The sequence below is a fragment of the Hyperolius riggenbachi genome, chromosome 7 (genome assembly GCF_040937935.1).
Source record: "Hyperolius riggenbachi isolate aHypRig1 chromosome 7, aHypRig1.pri, whole genome shotgun sequence".
NCBI lineage: Eukaryota > Metazoa > Chordata > Amphibia > Anura > Hyperoliidae > Hyperolius > Hyperolius riggenbachi.
Window position 1 is genome coordinate 38,728,158 of NC_090652.1, and position 15,666 is coordinate 38,743,823.

At 43.7% G+C, this 15,666-nt stretch overlaps 1 protein-coding gene across 1 annotated transcript in view; it reads right to left on the reverse strand.

Annotated features, from left to right (window-relative positions):
- The window catches only part of LOC137525979 (guanylate-binding protein 1-like), a 98,611-nt gene that overhangs the window by 3,684 nt on the left and 79,261 nt on the right, over window positions 1-15,666 (reverse strand). The window contains exons 13-15 of the mRNA XM_068247190.1: window positions 10,918-11,130; window positions 7,464-7,566; window positions 2,557-2,750 (exon numbers count right to left, since the gene is read on the reverse strand). Coding sequence (XP_068103291.1) covers window positions 2,557-2,750; window positions 7,464-7,566; window positions 10,918-11,130 — 510 coding nt within the window. The remainder of the gene's footprint in view (window positions 1-2,556; window positions 2,751-7,463; window positions 7,567-10,917; window positions 11,131-15,666) is intronic.

Sequence of the window (15,666 nt, forward strand, 5' to 3'; positions counted from 1 at the left end):
TGGTGTACCTATTGTGAAGGTCAAACGGTTGATGCTATGTGCATTGCAAAACTTAAGATGGACTTGCCTGAGCCACCTTCTACATAGTTCCCATAATCATTTTACTAGGAACTTTAAGCTGAGAGTAGTTACTTTGCAGTTTGAGCCTTTATAGCATAAATTTCATTTTTAACCTCTGTGGCAGCAACCCTGAGTCAGGCTCGGGGTGGAAGAAAAGGCAGGAGTGGTAATCCCGAGTCTGACTTGGGGTAGCTGCGGGAAGGTATGGAGAAACAGTGCAGTGTGGTGGCATTTCAACTCACCTACCCGGAATCCAGACGCTGGCAGCCATTCTTCTTCCGGTCCTCAGAGGCTTTCAATCCCTCTGGTGACATCGCCGTTTGTCATCCAGATGACAGATGGCGATCTCACTATACGGGTACAATGCCACCCGGAGTATGGAGGGAGAATTGCAGCGCTGGACCCCAGGGAGGTGAGTAAGTGAGTAAATGCAGGGGCTGCTGCAAATCTCACTGCGGTATGAGTTATTTGTGCTTTTAGGGTCTTCAGTAAGGTGTAAAAAATTGTACTGCTTTTAGACCCTGAAATCTGGAAATAATCAACTGCCAGGGAGGTTAACCAGTTCAGGGCCATAGTCTTACACCCCCCTAGTGACCAGGCTATTTTTTTTACAAATTAGTGTTTTGCAGTGATGTTGCCTGACTTTCTGACAATCACAATCCAAATTGTGGCACTCGCTGTGGTTACCCATTTGCAATGCACAGTACATGCCATCAATGATGCTCCCATGCTGTCAGGGGTTGCTGGTGCTGAATAATAAAATGTAAATCTTACTAAAATTATGAAATAAAGATTTACCTCATACCTATTTTGCTGTCATTGTGTTGGGTAGATTTCTCCAATTGGTGCTACTTGTATCTACAACCACCGTTTCAGTGACAGCTAAAATGTTTTAGATCTCTCTTCACTTTCTATCAGGCATGTTACAGGGCCAGAGTTAGGACACCTACGAATACCTGGGTACTTCTGCGCAGTATAGGTGACTAAGCATAAGAATGCATTCTTTTGTAACTAAGACCCCGGCTTTTAACTTAGCTGTAGGGATAGAGGTGGTGCCTGGATGAGTGAATCTGCGAATGCATTTGTTTGTTTGTTTGCCTGTGAGTGTGAAAAGGGTTAATTGTTTTTTGCTATTTTTCTGGCCACACCCTTTCCTTAATAACTTATTTAAATGTCCTAACTTGAGGCCATGGGCCTGGATATTTGTGGGTTTTTTCCTTGTTACTGACCCTTGTGGTCAGGATTTTAATCCATAGAAAGGAGAGGGACACTCAGAGCTTCCGAAGACTGCATACAATCCTCCTATCAGACAGGTCTCACCTGGTTCTCTGTTGGCCGGCACAGCGTACACAGCCACGGTGCGCTTGTGTCCCACTAAGCCGAGCCGGGGACCGGGCTCTCCCTCACTCGTGGGGCGGATGTGACGTCACACTACCAGGGAACACCCTCCGCTTTTTCAAGTTAGTCTTGGCTTGGACTAACTTGAAAAAGCAGAGGGTGTTCCTCTGCGAAACGTGTTGCTTATTTTAAATAAATGTATAATTCTTTAAGTAATTTTTAGTACTTTATTTATTCTCCCACAAGGTGGGCTGGTAATTGTAAGAACACCGATCATTTCCGGGTACTGATCGCCGTACACGCGAGCGTCCTGGTTCTCTATAGCAACCAGTACCAGGATCCTGGTAGTGTGGCGTCACATCCACCCCACGAGTGAGGGAGAGCCCGGTCCCCGGCTCGGCTTAGTGGGACACAAACGCACCATGGCTGTGTACGCTGTGCCGGCCAACGGAGAACCAGGTGAGACCTGTCTGATAGGAGGATTGTATGCAGTCTTCGGAAGCTCTAAGCGCCCCTCTCCTTTCTATATATTTTTGCAGTGGCACATCCTGGGAGCAGCCAAACATTCACGTGCGGGGGCCTGATCGCACCTGGGGCATCTAAGCACTACCCCACTTTCTCTTGCAGGATTTTAATCCAGCACACTCCCTCCTTCCCCTGTCTGTGTTTATTGTCAGCATGTACACAGCTTATGCTGGTGTATGTGCACATGGATACATTACGTTAGCTCCCTTGTGCGATTGGATCTGTCCCAGGAAAGGATGTCAGGATGTGTGCTCCTAATCCGTTGATAGGTTTGATGCAATTGATGTTTGCAGGTTTGCACTATGCATGTTACAGGGCCAGAGTTAGGACACCTACAAATACCTGGGTACTTCTATGCAGTGTAGGTGATGACACAAGGGAATGCATTCTTTTGTAACTAGGATCCCAGCTTTTAACTTAGCTGTAGGGATAGCAGTGGTGCCTAGATGACTGATTCATGTGAGTGCCTTTGTTTGAACATTTGCATGTGAGTGTGCAAAGGGTATATTGTTTTTAGGAATAAAAATCTGACAGAGGCTCTAAGCTTTTCCCACATTGCCTCAAACAAAACAAAAGAAATACAAAAAGAGTTCCCCTCCTCTTACGTAACATAGAAAAAAACATAGTCATTACCCTCTCCTTCTCTGCGATGACTCTTTCAAATTTCTCACTCATTACTTTTCTGTCAGCTTCCATTCTCTCCATCAGCTGTTTATAGGTTTTCATATAAAAGGCTTTATCTTCCTCCAATTTTTGCTTTTCTTGAGCATCTTCTAACTGTCGTTGTTTTACCCGTCTTTCATTTGATTTTTGTCTTTGACATCTCACTAACAATAAAAATAAAATAAAATCAGCAACAGGTTTTACTGTAAATAAATGTATTTGATGTTACAGAGTAAAAAAAAATTCTATCTCTGACATTGTTCCCCAACAACTGGGTGTGGAAGTTGACACTGCAGGGACAAGAGACATTTATCTACATGGTTAAAAATGGCTAAAGGACAAAGCAATGTGTAGTAGTAAATAAATCATAGTTTAAATGGTCAACTGTTAGCAATGCAGTCCCACAAGGATTAGGACAAGGTCCAGTTTTCTTTAATTTGTTAATGACCAAGTGGATGAAGTAAAAAGTAATGTTGCCATTTTTGCAGATGATACAAAGTATGTAGGATTAATACTCAACAGCAGGGGTCCCCAAACGTTTTGGGTCGAGGGCCGGGACAGCATACTTCAGACTGCTGGGGGGCCGGAGTATATATAAAATGATGTCTTTGCGGGCCAGACAGTGAAGCATACCCAGATGACAACTTGAAGTCCAATTGGACAGCAGTGTCATCTGATGTGGAATTTGATTAAAAACCAGCAACATTACTGCTTTCTAGCTTCCATGTGGATGGCTGGTGCCAGTACTGCTATTCTATATGTGGAAAAACAATATTTAAAGATGTAGCGCACCGCATCTATAAGTAATACATTGTGTGTGGGGGGCCGGTAAAAAAGCCTCAAGGGGACGCATTCAGCCCGCGGGCCTTAGTTTGAGGACCACTGCTCAACAGGATAGTGACATATTACAAAATGGTTTTACAGCATGGCTTACGGTAATGGGCAGACATAAGGAAAATTTAATGTAATATTAACCACTTCACCACTGAGGGGTTTTACCCCCTGAGCACCAGAGCAATTTTCACCTTTCAGCGCTCCTTCCATTCATTCGTCTATAACTTTATTATTACTTATCGCAATGAAATGAACTATATCTTGTTTTTTCCGACACCAATTAGGCTTTCTTTAGGTGGGACATTATGCCAAGAATTATTTTTTTCTAAATGTGTTTTAATGGGAAAATAGGAAAAATTTGGGGAAAAAAATTAATTATTTTTCAGTTTTCGGCCATTATAGTTTTTAAATAATGCATGCTACTGTAATTAAAACCCATGACATTTATTTGCCCTTTTGTCCCGGTTATAAAACCGTTTAAATTATGTCCCTATCACAATGTTTGGCGCCAATATTTTATTTGGAAATAAAGGTGCATTTTTTTCAGGTTTGCGTCCATCCCTAATTACAAGCCCATAGTTTATAAAGTAACAGTGTTATACCCTCTTGACATAAATATTTAAAAAGTTCAGTCCCTAAGGTAACTATTTATGTATTTTTTTTAATTGTACATTTTTTATTTTTTTTAATTCCAAAAAAAAAAAAATGGGGAGTGTGGAAGGTAATGAGTTAATTTTTTGTGTAACACTAATTTATTTCTAGGTAAAAAATGCTTAGGGTGTAGTTTTACTATTTGGCCACAAGATGGCAACAGTAACTTTTTGTTTATTGCGACCTGTTTATTGCGCCTTCCGGACGCTCGCAGGAAGTAGTAGGAGGCTGTGAGTGTTTTTTTTTTTTTTCACAATGATCGCGCTGTCCATCGGAGAGCAGCGGATCATTGCGGGGCTTAGATCAACGAACGGGAATGGATTTTTTCCGTTCATTGATCTCCGGGCGAGCGGGCGGCGGCGTGTTTACTAGCGGCGGGCGGCGTGTTTACGAGCGGGAGCGCGGGCAGCGGCGGGAGCGCGGAAAGTACGGATTTCTCTGTCCCTGGGGGTTAAAGGATGGAAAAAGGGACAGAGAAATTCGTACGGGCGGGGGTAAAGTGGTTAATATCAATGCAAGGTTATTTGTCTTTGCCGTGTCACTGGACTTCAAGGTGTACTAGATGAAAATATATAAAGCAACCATATTTAAGGGCAAGTAGCAGCAGTTAAAGCAAATAAATATATAGGATGCGTAAAAAATGAAACAAAAACATTGACAAAAGTATTACTGTTTCTGTTTAAGTCACCTGTAAGGCTACATCTGGAATTCAACTATTATGTATGCTATTAAAGTGTAACTGTTGGGCATAAAAAAAAAACCAATTCTTTATTTTTATCTGGTAAACAAGTACTAAGGCTTTTAACCAGGCAATCCAAAACTTAAAATCGTTATTACTTTTCTTGTTGATAAATGATCATTCCCCAGTTTACCTGACTTTTATTTGGTACACGCAAAATTTGGTACACAAAAAGGAAGTTGCAGGGCATGCTGCGTTGTCCTTTTTTGCTTCTCTACTCCCCCTCCCCTCAGACTTAACTAATGCAGCCCGATTGCCTTTATAACTCTTGCACAAAATCTATACTAACACACTATAAATTTGGCATATCATTAGGACATCTTCTTGGGGCTGGGTGAAAGGAAAACTATATAAACAATATTCACAAACAGATTACAGATTATTTCACTTTTTGTTGACTGTATTACGATTTTAGTGGGTCGTTGTTGTTTTTTTGTTTTTGTTTTGTTTTCCTTTACGGTACTTTTGAACAGCTTTGAAAATTCTGGAAAATGCTGCCACCCTAGTGTATCAGAAAGCAAGTTTATTTAATTCACTAACTGATCAATGGTCAGCGTGGAGCATACATGAAAAGAAAGTGCCTGGAAACAAGGGTGCAGGAGATTGCAGCTAGAAGAATATGGCTAAAATTAGCGATATTCTACTACTGGATTCCAATAAAAAATATTGGTATTCTTTACCAATATTTTACTACGGCTAAACCTAACCTTACTATCCCACAGAACACTCCACTACTGATGCCAAACCATAATCCCCCCAATGTCTCGTAATCCTCCCCCCGGTGATGCCTAACCCTCCCCAACCCCACTGGTGGCCCCTAAACTCCCCCCCCCCAGGTGGCACCTAACCCTAACTCCCCAGGTGCGCTCCATGCCCGCTTTGCAGTGCCGCAATTTGCATATCTGCGTGTCACGGATATTATATAATATCGGGCATTGAAATTGCTGCCATTATAAAAGCCACAATTTGTGGTAAAGAAGGTAAATTTCAGTGCCCCGATGCCGGATAGTGGGCACTGCAGCACTGCCAAATTTCCATTTTTTTTGCCGGCTTTTATAAACCCTTTTTTTTCATAAGGGCTCCTGTGCTCTTGTTTTCTGATTCGTAATGTGAGGTGCAAAGCAAAGTCTCAGGTAAAATATTAAAGAAAGTCTGTAAAGAGAGAAATATGGCAGCTGCCATATTTATTTCCATTAAAGAGGAACTCCAGTGAAAATAATGTAATCAAAAAAGTGCTTCATTTTTACAATAAGTATGTATAAATGATTTTGTGTTTGCCCATTGTAAAATATTTTAAATCCCTGATTTACATTCTGACATTTATTACATGGTGACATTTTTACTGTTGGCAGGTGAAGTAGCTGCTGCTTGCTTTTTTGGCAGTAGGAAAGAGCTGTAAACAGCTATTTCCCACAATGCAACAAGGTTCACAGACAGGAAACTGCCAGGAGTACCACGGTCCTCAGAGTTTCTTGTGGGAGGGGTTTCAGCACAATATCAGGCATACAGCGTCCCCTGATTATCCGTTTGTGAAAAGGAATAGATTTCTCATGTAAAAGGGGGTATCAGCTACTGATGGGGATAAAGTTCAATTCTTGGTCAGAGTTTCTCTTTAAAGAAATGGCAGTTGACTTGCTACCTTGTTGATACTTTGAGTTTCAGGATTCCTAAATAAAACTTGACACAAACTAGCTAAACCTAACCAATAACATACCTTTATAGCTCCCATCAAGCAAGAAACTACCCAAAATAAGTAAGACATTACTTTTTGTCCTACTTTTTAGTATTATTTCAACTGCTTAGTGCTGAAAAGTTATTTTTTAGATGAGACAAAAAACTCAGGAGAAAAAGTAAAAGATGTCTGAAGTGAGAGGGGTTTGGAGGCTGCCATTTTTATTTACTTTTAAATCATGCACATTGCCTGGCTCTCCTGCTGATCCTCTGCCTCTGATTCTTTTAGCAACAGACTCTGAACAAGCATGCAGCAGATCAGGTGTTTCACTGAAGTGTGACTGGACTTGTCACATGGTTGTTTAACCTCCTTGCCGGTTATCCTGAGCTGAGCTCGGGGTAACTCACGCAGGAGGATTACTTTGGTCCTGCTGGGCCGATTTTCGCAATTTTTTTTTCCTACACGTAGCTAACACTTTGCTAGCTGCGTGTAGTACGCGATCGCCACCGCTACCCGCCGATTCGGTGCTACACACCGCGCCGAACCGCCCCCCCCCCCCCCCGACCCCTGCGCAGCCTGGCCAATCAGTGCCAGGCAGCGCTGAGGGATTAATCGGTAATCCCTCTGACGACCCGACGTCGGTGACGTCATCGCGGTCATCGCCATGGTGATGGGGGAAGCCAAGCAAGAAATCCCGTTCTGAACGGGATTTCCTGCCTGCGCAGATCACCGGAGGCATGTAGCTAGGCTAGCTACATGATTTAAAAAAAAAAGTGCTGCACCACCCCCTTGCTGACATAATTGAAACGGCAAGCGGGTTAAGGTGGGTGATTCAGACACTACTGATTCATGAAAGATCAGCAGGACACCTGGGAACAGAGTATTTTACATAAAGAAATAAATATGGCAGCCTCTATATCCCTCTCACTTGGATAAGGGTCTAGGACTGTAAAAGAGACTAGCAATACAAATTCCACTCACCTTCTTCTTCTTTCTCTATCTGCTGTAAAGTAGTATCTGCTTCTAGAATTGTGTCTCCAATTGCTTGTTTAGACTTTAGGTATTCCTGTAGCACCTCCTCAGCCTATACAATGTGAACATAAAAAAGGTCTATAAAATACATCAGTCAAAGAACTTGGGAGCACCATTGTACAGTATATAAATATTGAAGGAGCTGAATCAATTGACCTTGATGAACAAAATACATACAAGAGAAGGACAGCAACCAAATATAGTGTAGTAGGTCTTAACAATTGGATTTTTTTTATAACAAACGAGGTATGTTTTATCGTAGTAGGAGAACAGAGGCACCAGTAGGATAAAAGTAGGTAAAAAGTTTAAAATTTGCACGGAGGAAGCGGTGGTCTTACCTCCGGAAAGCAGACATAAATGACTGTTTTAGTAAATTATAAACACATTTATTGTAAAGTACCCCAAGGATGCAACGCATTTCACAGGCAGAGCCCGCTTCATCAGGCAGTAAGTAGGGGTAAGTAGGGGACAAACAGAAATTCTGCAACATCAGGTGTAGCGCCTTAGGTATGTTTTATGGTCTCTCTGTGTACAGGTCACTCTCTATAAAATTTGGAAGGACATTGGTTGATATCCTGACCTGTATTGCTGGTATACACTCTCTCTAAAAACTGAGACTGATGCTTCTTCCCTCCAAAGGTTAACACACATGTGGATAAGGGGGTAGGGGGAGTAGTGATGATCCTAATGTGCTAATTACAATTTTGTGAAAGCTTACATAATTGTTGCAATTACACTTGTAATAGAAACATCATGTAATTTTGCGTAATTACGATCATACACAAATTTGTGTAACTACGATCATTTTCACGACAACATTTTTATAATTACGAGAATTTTTTGGGATTCATTTTTGTGTAAAACATAACAATTTTGTGTTACCCCTAATTTTATAATTGAGTGTAATTTTCCTGTTTAACAAGAAATTGCAAAATTATGAGTAACACAAGATTAAACACAAAATTACGATTTAACATGAAATTACAACACACAATTAGGGAGTATGAAAGTATGACTTACAAATGTTCTGATAATTATGAATTACAATTTCATGTCGTGATTATAAATTTAGTGTCGTAATTACCAATATGCAAAATGTTGGCTCATCGCTAAGGAGGACTATAAAAAAAAATTATAATTGTTTAAAATAAGGTAAGAGTTGCTCACCTAGAGAAGGATATTTAAGCTTGTATTCAGAAAAAAATACTTTATTGCACAGCAAAAAGACAATGAATGGTTTGTCATTTTTATTGTGGCCAATAAGCTATTAACCTCCCTGGCGGTTTATTTATTTTGCCAGGGAGGCTGCAGGAGGGTTTTTTTTAAATTAAAAAAAAAAATATTTCATGCAGCCAACTGAAAGTTGGCTGCATGAAAGCCCACTAGAGGGCGCTCCGGAAGCGTACTTTCGATCGCCTCCGGCAATCGAAAGTAACAAGATAGGCCGCAATGAGCGGCCTATCTTGTTTCGCTTTCCTCGTCGCCATGGCGACGAGCGGAGTGACGTCATGGACGTCAGTCGACGTCCTGACGTCAGAGCCGCCCGATCCAGCCCCTAGCGCCGGCCGGAACTGTTTGTTCCGGCTGCGCTGGGCTCGGGCGGCTGGGGGGACCCTCTTTCGCCGCTGCACGCGGCGGATCGCCGCGGAGCGGCGGCGATCGGGCAGCACACGCGGCTGGCAAAGTGCCGGCTGCGTGTGCTGCTTTTTACAGAATGGAAATCGGCCCAGCAGGGCCTGAGCGGCGACCTCCGGCGGCATACCCCGAGCTCAGCTCGGGATTACCGCCAAGGAGGTTAAACGGTACAGTTGTTGTCTGTTCCCTGTTTGCTCTTCTTTTAAACTGTTTCTAACTTTTTAGAGACAGTATATGCATGCAGTTTTTCCCAAAGATTTTGGCAGTGACACAAATAATGTGTTTTGCAACTTTGCTGTTTAAGCAGTGATTTTTTTTGTGCTATTTTGTATGTTAATAAAGCCCTTTGCAATAAATTAATGTGAATCTGAGTAATCACTCTGCACAATAATCTAAAAACAATGGGGTCATTTATCAAGAATGTCCGAAACAAAATAATTGTAGGTTTTTGGAAATCCATGTAGAACTGTCTCAGACATCTTAAGACCTCACTGAATAGTGCAGTTTCCTTCTTAAACTGTTCTTAAATAAGAGGAGTAAGGGCTCAAACCCACTAGCAGCCTTTTCTAAGTGCTAGTGATTTGAAAAGCTCTTGCTAAAGCAATGCCACGAGGGATCGCTCAAGTGGGATCACACCCATAGCATAACATTAGCAAGAGATTTTCAAATCACTAGCGCTTAGTAATGGCTTAGTAACAGCTTAGTAATTTACAGCTACTGGGTTCCAGGACTTAGGAAGGTTTCTCAGACAGTGCAGTGTGTGAGGGAAATTGCTGTTGCTGAGGTAACCAATGCATCTGCTGTATTGGATCAATGCCCAGCACTGGAAGGGTTAAGAAAAGAACAGCTTAACAGGTCACCTGGAAGCAGGGGGTAGGAGCCCTTCACAAATCATGTCTAGCCTGCACTACACACGCTGTATAGACATGCTATTAAGCACTTCTTAATCTGCTGCAGTTTAGGAATGGATTTGCACTTTTCTTAACTGTAGTGCAGTTCTAGAATTTCACGCTAAACTGTCGCTATTAAAGGGAAGGTCCGCGCAAATAAAAAAGCAAACTCCCCTTACCTGGGGCTTCTTCCAGCTCCTGGCAGTCGATCGGCGACCTCGCCAGGTCAGCTTCCGGGTCGGCTTCTGTGCGATACACGGCAGGGGGTCACATGGTGTACGCTATATCATCGGGTCTCTACTGTGCAGGCACAGTAGTTCTGCGTCTGCACAGTAGAGACCCGATGACGTCCCTACACCACGTGACCCCCCGCCGTGGAGCACACGCTTCGACCTGGTAAGGTCGGCTTGTTCACTGCTGGACACCGGGAGGGAGAGGAGCTGCGGCAAGGGCACCGATCGACTGCCAGGAGCTGGAAGAAGCCCCAGGTAAGTGGAGTTTGTTTTTTTTTATTTGCGCGGATCTCCCCTTTAAGGAGGATTGAAGACGTTTCTTATGATCATGGAGAACAATTCCTCCTGCTGGCTAGAATTGTTTAAGAAGAAAAAAACTGCTGGCAATGCTTTAATAAATCTGGCCCAGTGTCAATAGCCACCACAATAAAACTGAAGACGCACATTTTGGACAACACAACATTTGTGTCACTCCCAAAATCTTTGGTCATGACTTTATACTGGCTCCTCCAAGTTTTTTAACTGTTGTTATTCCTTTGCCTCTGTTTACTATTGATAATATATATATTGATCAGTGATCATGTTTTCCCAAATAAAAAAATGCTAAATAAATACATTAATTTATAAACAGAGTACAACACCAACCTTCACACGGCTTCCACATGCCTTATTATATTGATCTTCAATGGCTTTAAGATCATCCTTGAACCTTGCATGTCCTCCAGGAATGAAGTAAAATCCCTCAGCCAAAGCTTTATCAAAGTTCACAGAATACTCCTGAATGATATCTCTACACCTCTGCTGAGACTTGTCCTTATTCCTGAAGTACAACTCATTTTTTTTCTTTTGTATATTGCCCTGATGGGAAGGAAAACATTTGTCATGTTCCAAAGGGAAAAGCATAATTCCAGGTCCACACTTCTGAATACAAAACGGTGAATTCATGGCATATCCTGTGTGAATAAGCATTGCCTGTCGCAGTGCCGATCACGTCAAGTCGCGTTGTTTACACTACCCTCCATTGTTCATATGGTTTGATCTGCCACCACCACTTACCGATGGGATCTCCCATAATACCGATGGGAGCCCTGACAGCTACCCATTCTATTAAAATGGGCCAATAGGAGTCATTCCACCCCATAGATTGTTCTCATTGGTCCACCACTCAGTGGTGATTCCATCAGTTGTAATCATACACAGTATGAATTCATAGTGTCCCATATGTTAAAAGATTGCACAAACATCTAATATTTATAAGTTATAAATCTAGCATTCAGTAAACCAGAAAATGCTATTCAAGAATATTATGGACCATATATTACACATGGTCCATGATACTGTGATTCCCTAACGGCATACATAGAAAACACATATGAAACTGCTTTTTATAATGATAATTAACACATTAATTTAGTATTTAATCTATCCATTGAAAATGTTTTATATACCGTATTTTACGCCATATAAGACACACTTTTTCTCCTCCAAAAATTGGGAGAAAAGTCCCTGCGTCTTATATGCCGAATGCAGGTAGTCCCCAACTTATGAACGCCCGCCGATACGAACTGCCGCCCCATTCTAATGCCAGGGACTCCCTGCATTGTCTTCCCTGTGTGTCTCTGTCTCCCCGTGTCTCCTGCTCACCCCCTGTGTGTCCGCTCCCCCTGTGTGTGTTCACCCCCCACCGTGTGTCTCCCCTTCCCCGTGTATAATAAGCAGTGTTGGGAGCATGGCTCACCTAATTCATGGCTCCCTTGGCTATCGCAGACCTCTTCTCTCCTGCACTGCTCTTCTAGTTTTGGCTTCTGCTGATCGCATCACCAACAGAAGCTGTCACTAGGGGGAGCCATGCAGGACAGGAGAGGTGTGCAATAGCTGAGGGAGCCATGAATTAGGTGAGGTACGCTCCAAAGACTGCTAATTATACACAGGGGAGTAGGAGACACGGGGAGGAGGTGGAGACACATGGGGGAGCGGACACACAGGGGAAGCAGGGGACACACTGGGGACAGAAGGGGGAACAGAAGTGGAACAGAAGGGGACACACTGGGGACAGAAGGGGACACACTGAGGACAGAAGGGGACACACTGGGAAAAGAAGGGGACATATGGAGAACAGAAGTGGACACATGGGGACATAGGAGGACACCAATTGTAGAAGAACATCTACAAGATGCTGAGTAGAAAGAACAGAGGCGCCAGTAGGATAAAATACACTAAAATGTTTAAAAATTTCGGGAAGCGGTGGTGGACCAGCAGATCCCAAAAACCAGACAATGGTACTGTCAATTCAGGTCAAAAATAATTTAATCACATACTCCTAGTACAGGTTGCAACGCGTTTCGCGGGCAAAATCCCGCTTCATCAGGCAATAAATCACCGGAGCAAACAACTGAAAAACGACAGAGATACAAAGCGATAATCAGAACAACGTGTGTGGCAATATAGAGATATAAAGCGGAAATCAGAACAACATGTGTGGCAAAAATCATTGTCTTACAAATGGTATTTATAACATGATCTTAAACCTATGTATATAGTGTGTATGTATGGGTATTGTTAAGGGGTGGTGCTAATGAACTGTTCTTACTTGGGAAAAATGGGAACAGGAAGCCTCTCAGGTGGAAAATCTATATGATTTGGAAGGAGTGGGGGAGGGGAAATTTCAAGGGAAGGAGGGGTTGAGGTAGAGGTTAACGTAGCGAGGAGTTGGTGTGGGTGTACACGATACAATATCTCTGTGATGACGGGGTATGAAAGGAGGGGGAAGCCCAGGGGTAAGGAGGGCAGAAGAAAAATTAACGTGTATAGGTGTGTGTGACTAGTGTTGGGCGAACAGTGTTCGCCACTGTTCGGGTTCTGCAGAACATCACCCTGTTCGGGTGATGTTCGAGTTCGGCCGAACACCTGACGGTGCTCGGCCAAACCGTTCGGCCATATGGCCGAACTAAGAGCGCATGGCCGAACGTTCCCCGAACGTTCGGCTAGCGCTGTGATTTGCCGAACGGGTCACGTGGTTCGGACCCGAACGCGCTCTGATTGGCCGAACTGTCACGTGGTTCGGGTAAATAAATACCCGAACCACGTCATATCTCCGCCATTTGTCTGTGGGTTTAGCTTTGGGTAGGCAGGCAGGGTAGTTCGCGCTCCAGCCACGCTAGCCAGGGTCCCCCCCAGTCATTGTGTGTCGCTGCTGGGAACAGTAGTACACCGCTCGTTCAGCCACACTATATAGCATTCTGTGTACTGTTCTGTGTCTGCTGGGAACAGTAGTACACCGCTCGTTCAGCCACACTATATAGCATTCTGTGTACTGTTCTGTGTCTGCTGGGAACAGTAGTACACCGCTCGTTCAGCCACACTATATAGCATTCTGTGTACTGTTCTGTGTCTGCTGGGAACAGTAGTACACCGCTCGTTCAGCCACACTATATAGCATTCTGTGTACTGTTCTGTGTCTGCTGGGAACAGTAGTACACCGCTCGTTCAGCCACACTATATAGCATTCTGTGTACTGTTCTGTGTCTGCTGGGAACAGTAGTACACCGCTCGTTCAGCCACACTATATAGCATTCTGTGTACTGTTCTGTGTCTGCTGGGAACAGTGGTACACCGCTCGTTCAGCCACACTATATAGCATTCTGTGTACTGTTCTGTGTCTGCTGGGAACAGTGGTACACCGCTCGTTCAGCCACACTATATAGCATTCTGTGTACTGTTCTGTGTCTGCTGGGAACAGTAGTACACCGCTCGTTCAGCCACACTATATAGCATTCTGTGTACTGTTCTGTGTCTGCTGGGAACAGTAGTACACCGCTCGTTCAGCCACACTATATAGCATTCTGTGTACTGTTCTGTGTCTGCTGGGAACAGTAGTACACCGCTCGTTCAGCCACACTATATAGCATTCTGTGTACTGTTCTGTGTCTGCTGGGAATAGTGGTACACCGCTCGTTCAGCCACACTATATAGCATTCTGTGTACTGTTCTGTGTCTGCTGGGAACAGTAGTACACCGCTCGTTCAGCCACACTATATAGCATTCTGTGTACTGTTCTGTGTCTGCTGGGAACAGTAGTACACCGCTCGTTCAGCCACACTATATAGCATTCTGTGTACTGTTCTGTGTCTGCTGGGAATAGTGGTACACCGCTCGTTCAGCCACACTATATAGCATTCTGTGTACTGTTCTGTGTCTGCTGGGAACAGTAGTACACCGCTCGTTCAGCCACACTATATAGCATTCTGTGTACTGTTCTGTGTCTGCTGGGAACAGTAGTACACCGCTCGTTCAGCCACACTATATAGCATTCTGTGTACTGTTCTGTGTCTGCTGGGAACAGTAGTACACCGCTCGTTCAGCCACACTATATAGCATTCTGTGTACTGTTCTGTGTCTGCTGGGAACAGTAGTACACCGCTCGTTCAGCCACACTATATAGCATTCTGTGTACTGTTCTGTGTCTGCTGGGAATAGTGGTACACCGCTCGTTCAGCCACACTATATAGCATTCTGTGTACTGTTCTGTGTCTGCTGGGAACAGTAGTACACCGCTCGTTCAGCCACACTATATAGCATTCTGTGTACTGTTCTGTGTCTGCTGGGAACAGTAGTACACCGCTCGTTCAGCCACACTATATAGCATTCTGTGTACTGTTCTGTGTCTGCTGGGAACAGTAGTACACCGCTCGTTCAGCCACACTATATAGCATTCTGTGTACTGTTCTGTGTCTGCTGGGAACAGTAGTACACCGCTCGTTCAGCCACACTATATAGCATTCTGTGTACTGTTCTGTGTCTGCTGGGAATAGTGGTACACCGCTCGTTCAGCCACACTATATAGCATTCTGTGTACTGTTCTGTGTCTGCTGGGAACAGTAGTACACCGCTCGTTCAGCCACACTATATAGCATTCTGTGTACTGTTCTGTGTCTGCTGGGAACAGTAGTACACCGCTCGTTCAGCCACACTATATAGCATTCTGTGTACTGTTCTGTGTCTGCTGGGAATAGTGGTACACCGCTCGTTCAGCCACACTATATAGCATTCTGTGTACTGTTCTGTGTCTGCTGGGAACAGTAGTACACCGCTCGTTCAGCCACACTATATAGCATTCTGTGTACTGTTCTGTGTCTGCTGGGAACAGTAGTACACCGCTCGTTCAGCCACACTATATAGCATTCTGTGTACTGTTCTGTGTCTGCTGGGAACAGTAGTACACCGCTCGTTCAGCCACACTATATAGCATTCTGTGTACTGTTCTGTGTCTGCTGGGAACAGTAGTACACCGCTCGTTCAGCCACACTATATAGCATTCTGTGTACTGTTCTGTGTCTGCTGGGAACAGTAGTACACCGCTCGTTCAGCCACACTATATAGCATTCTGTGTACTAT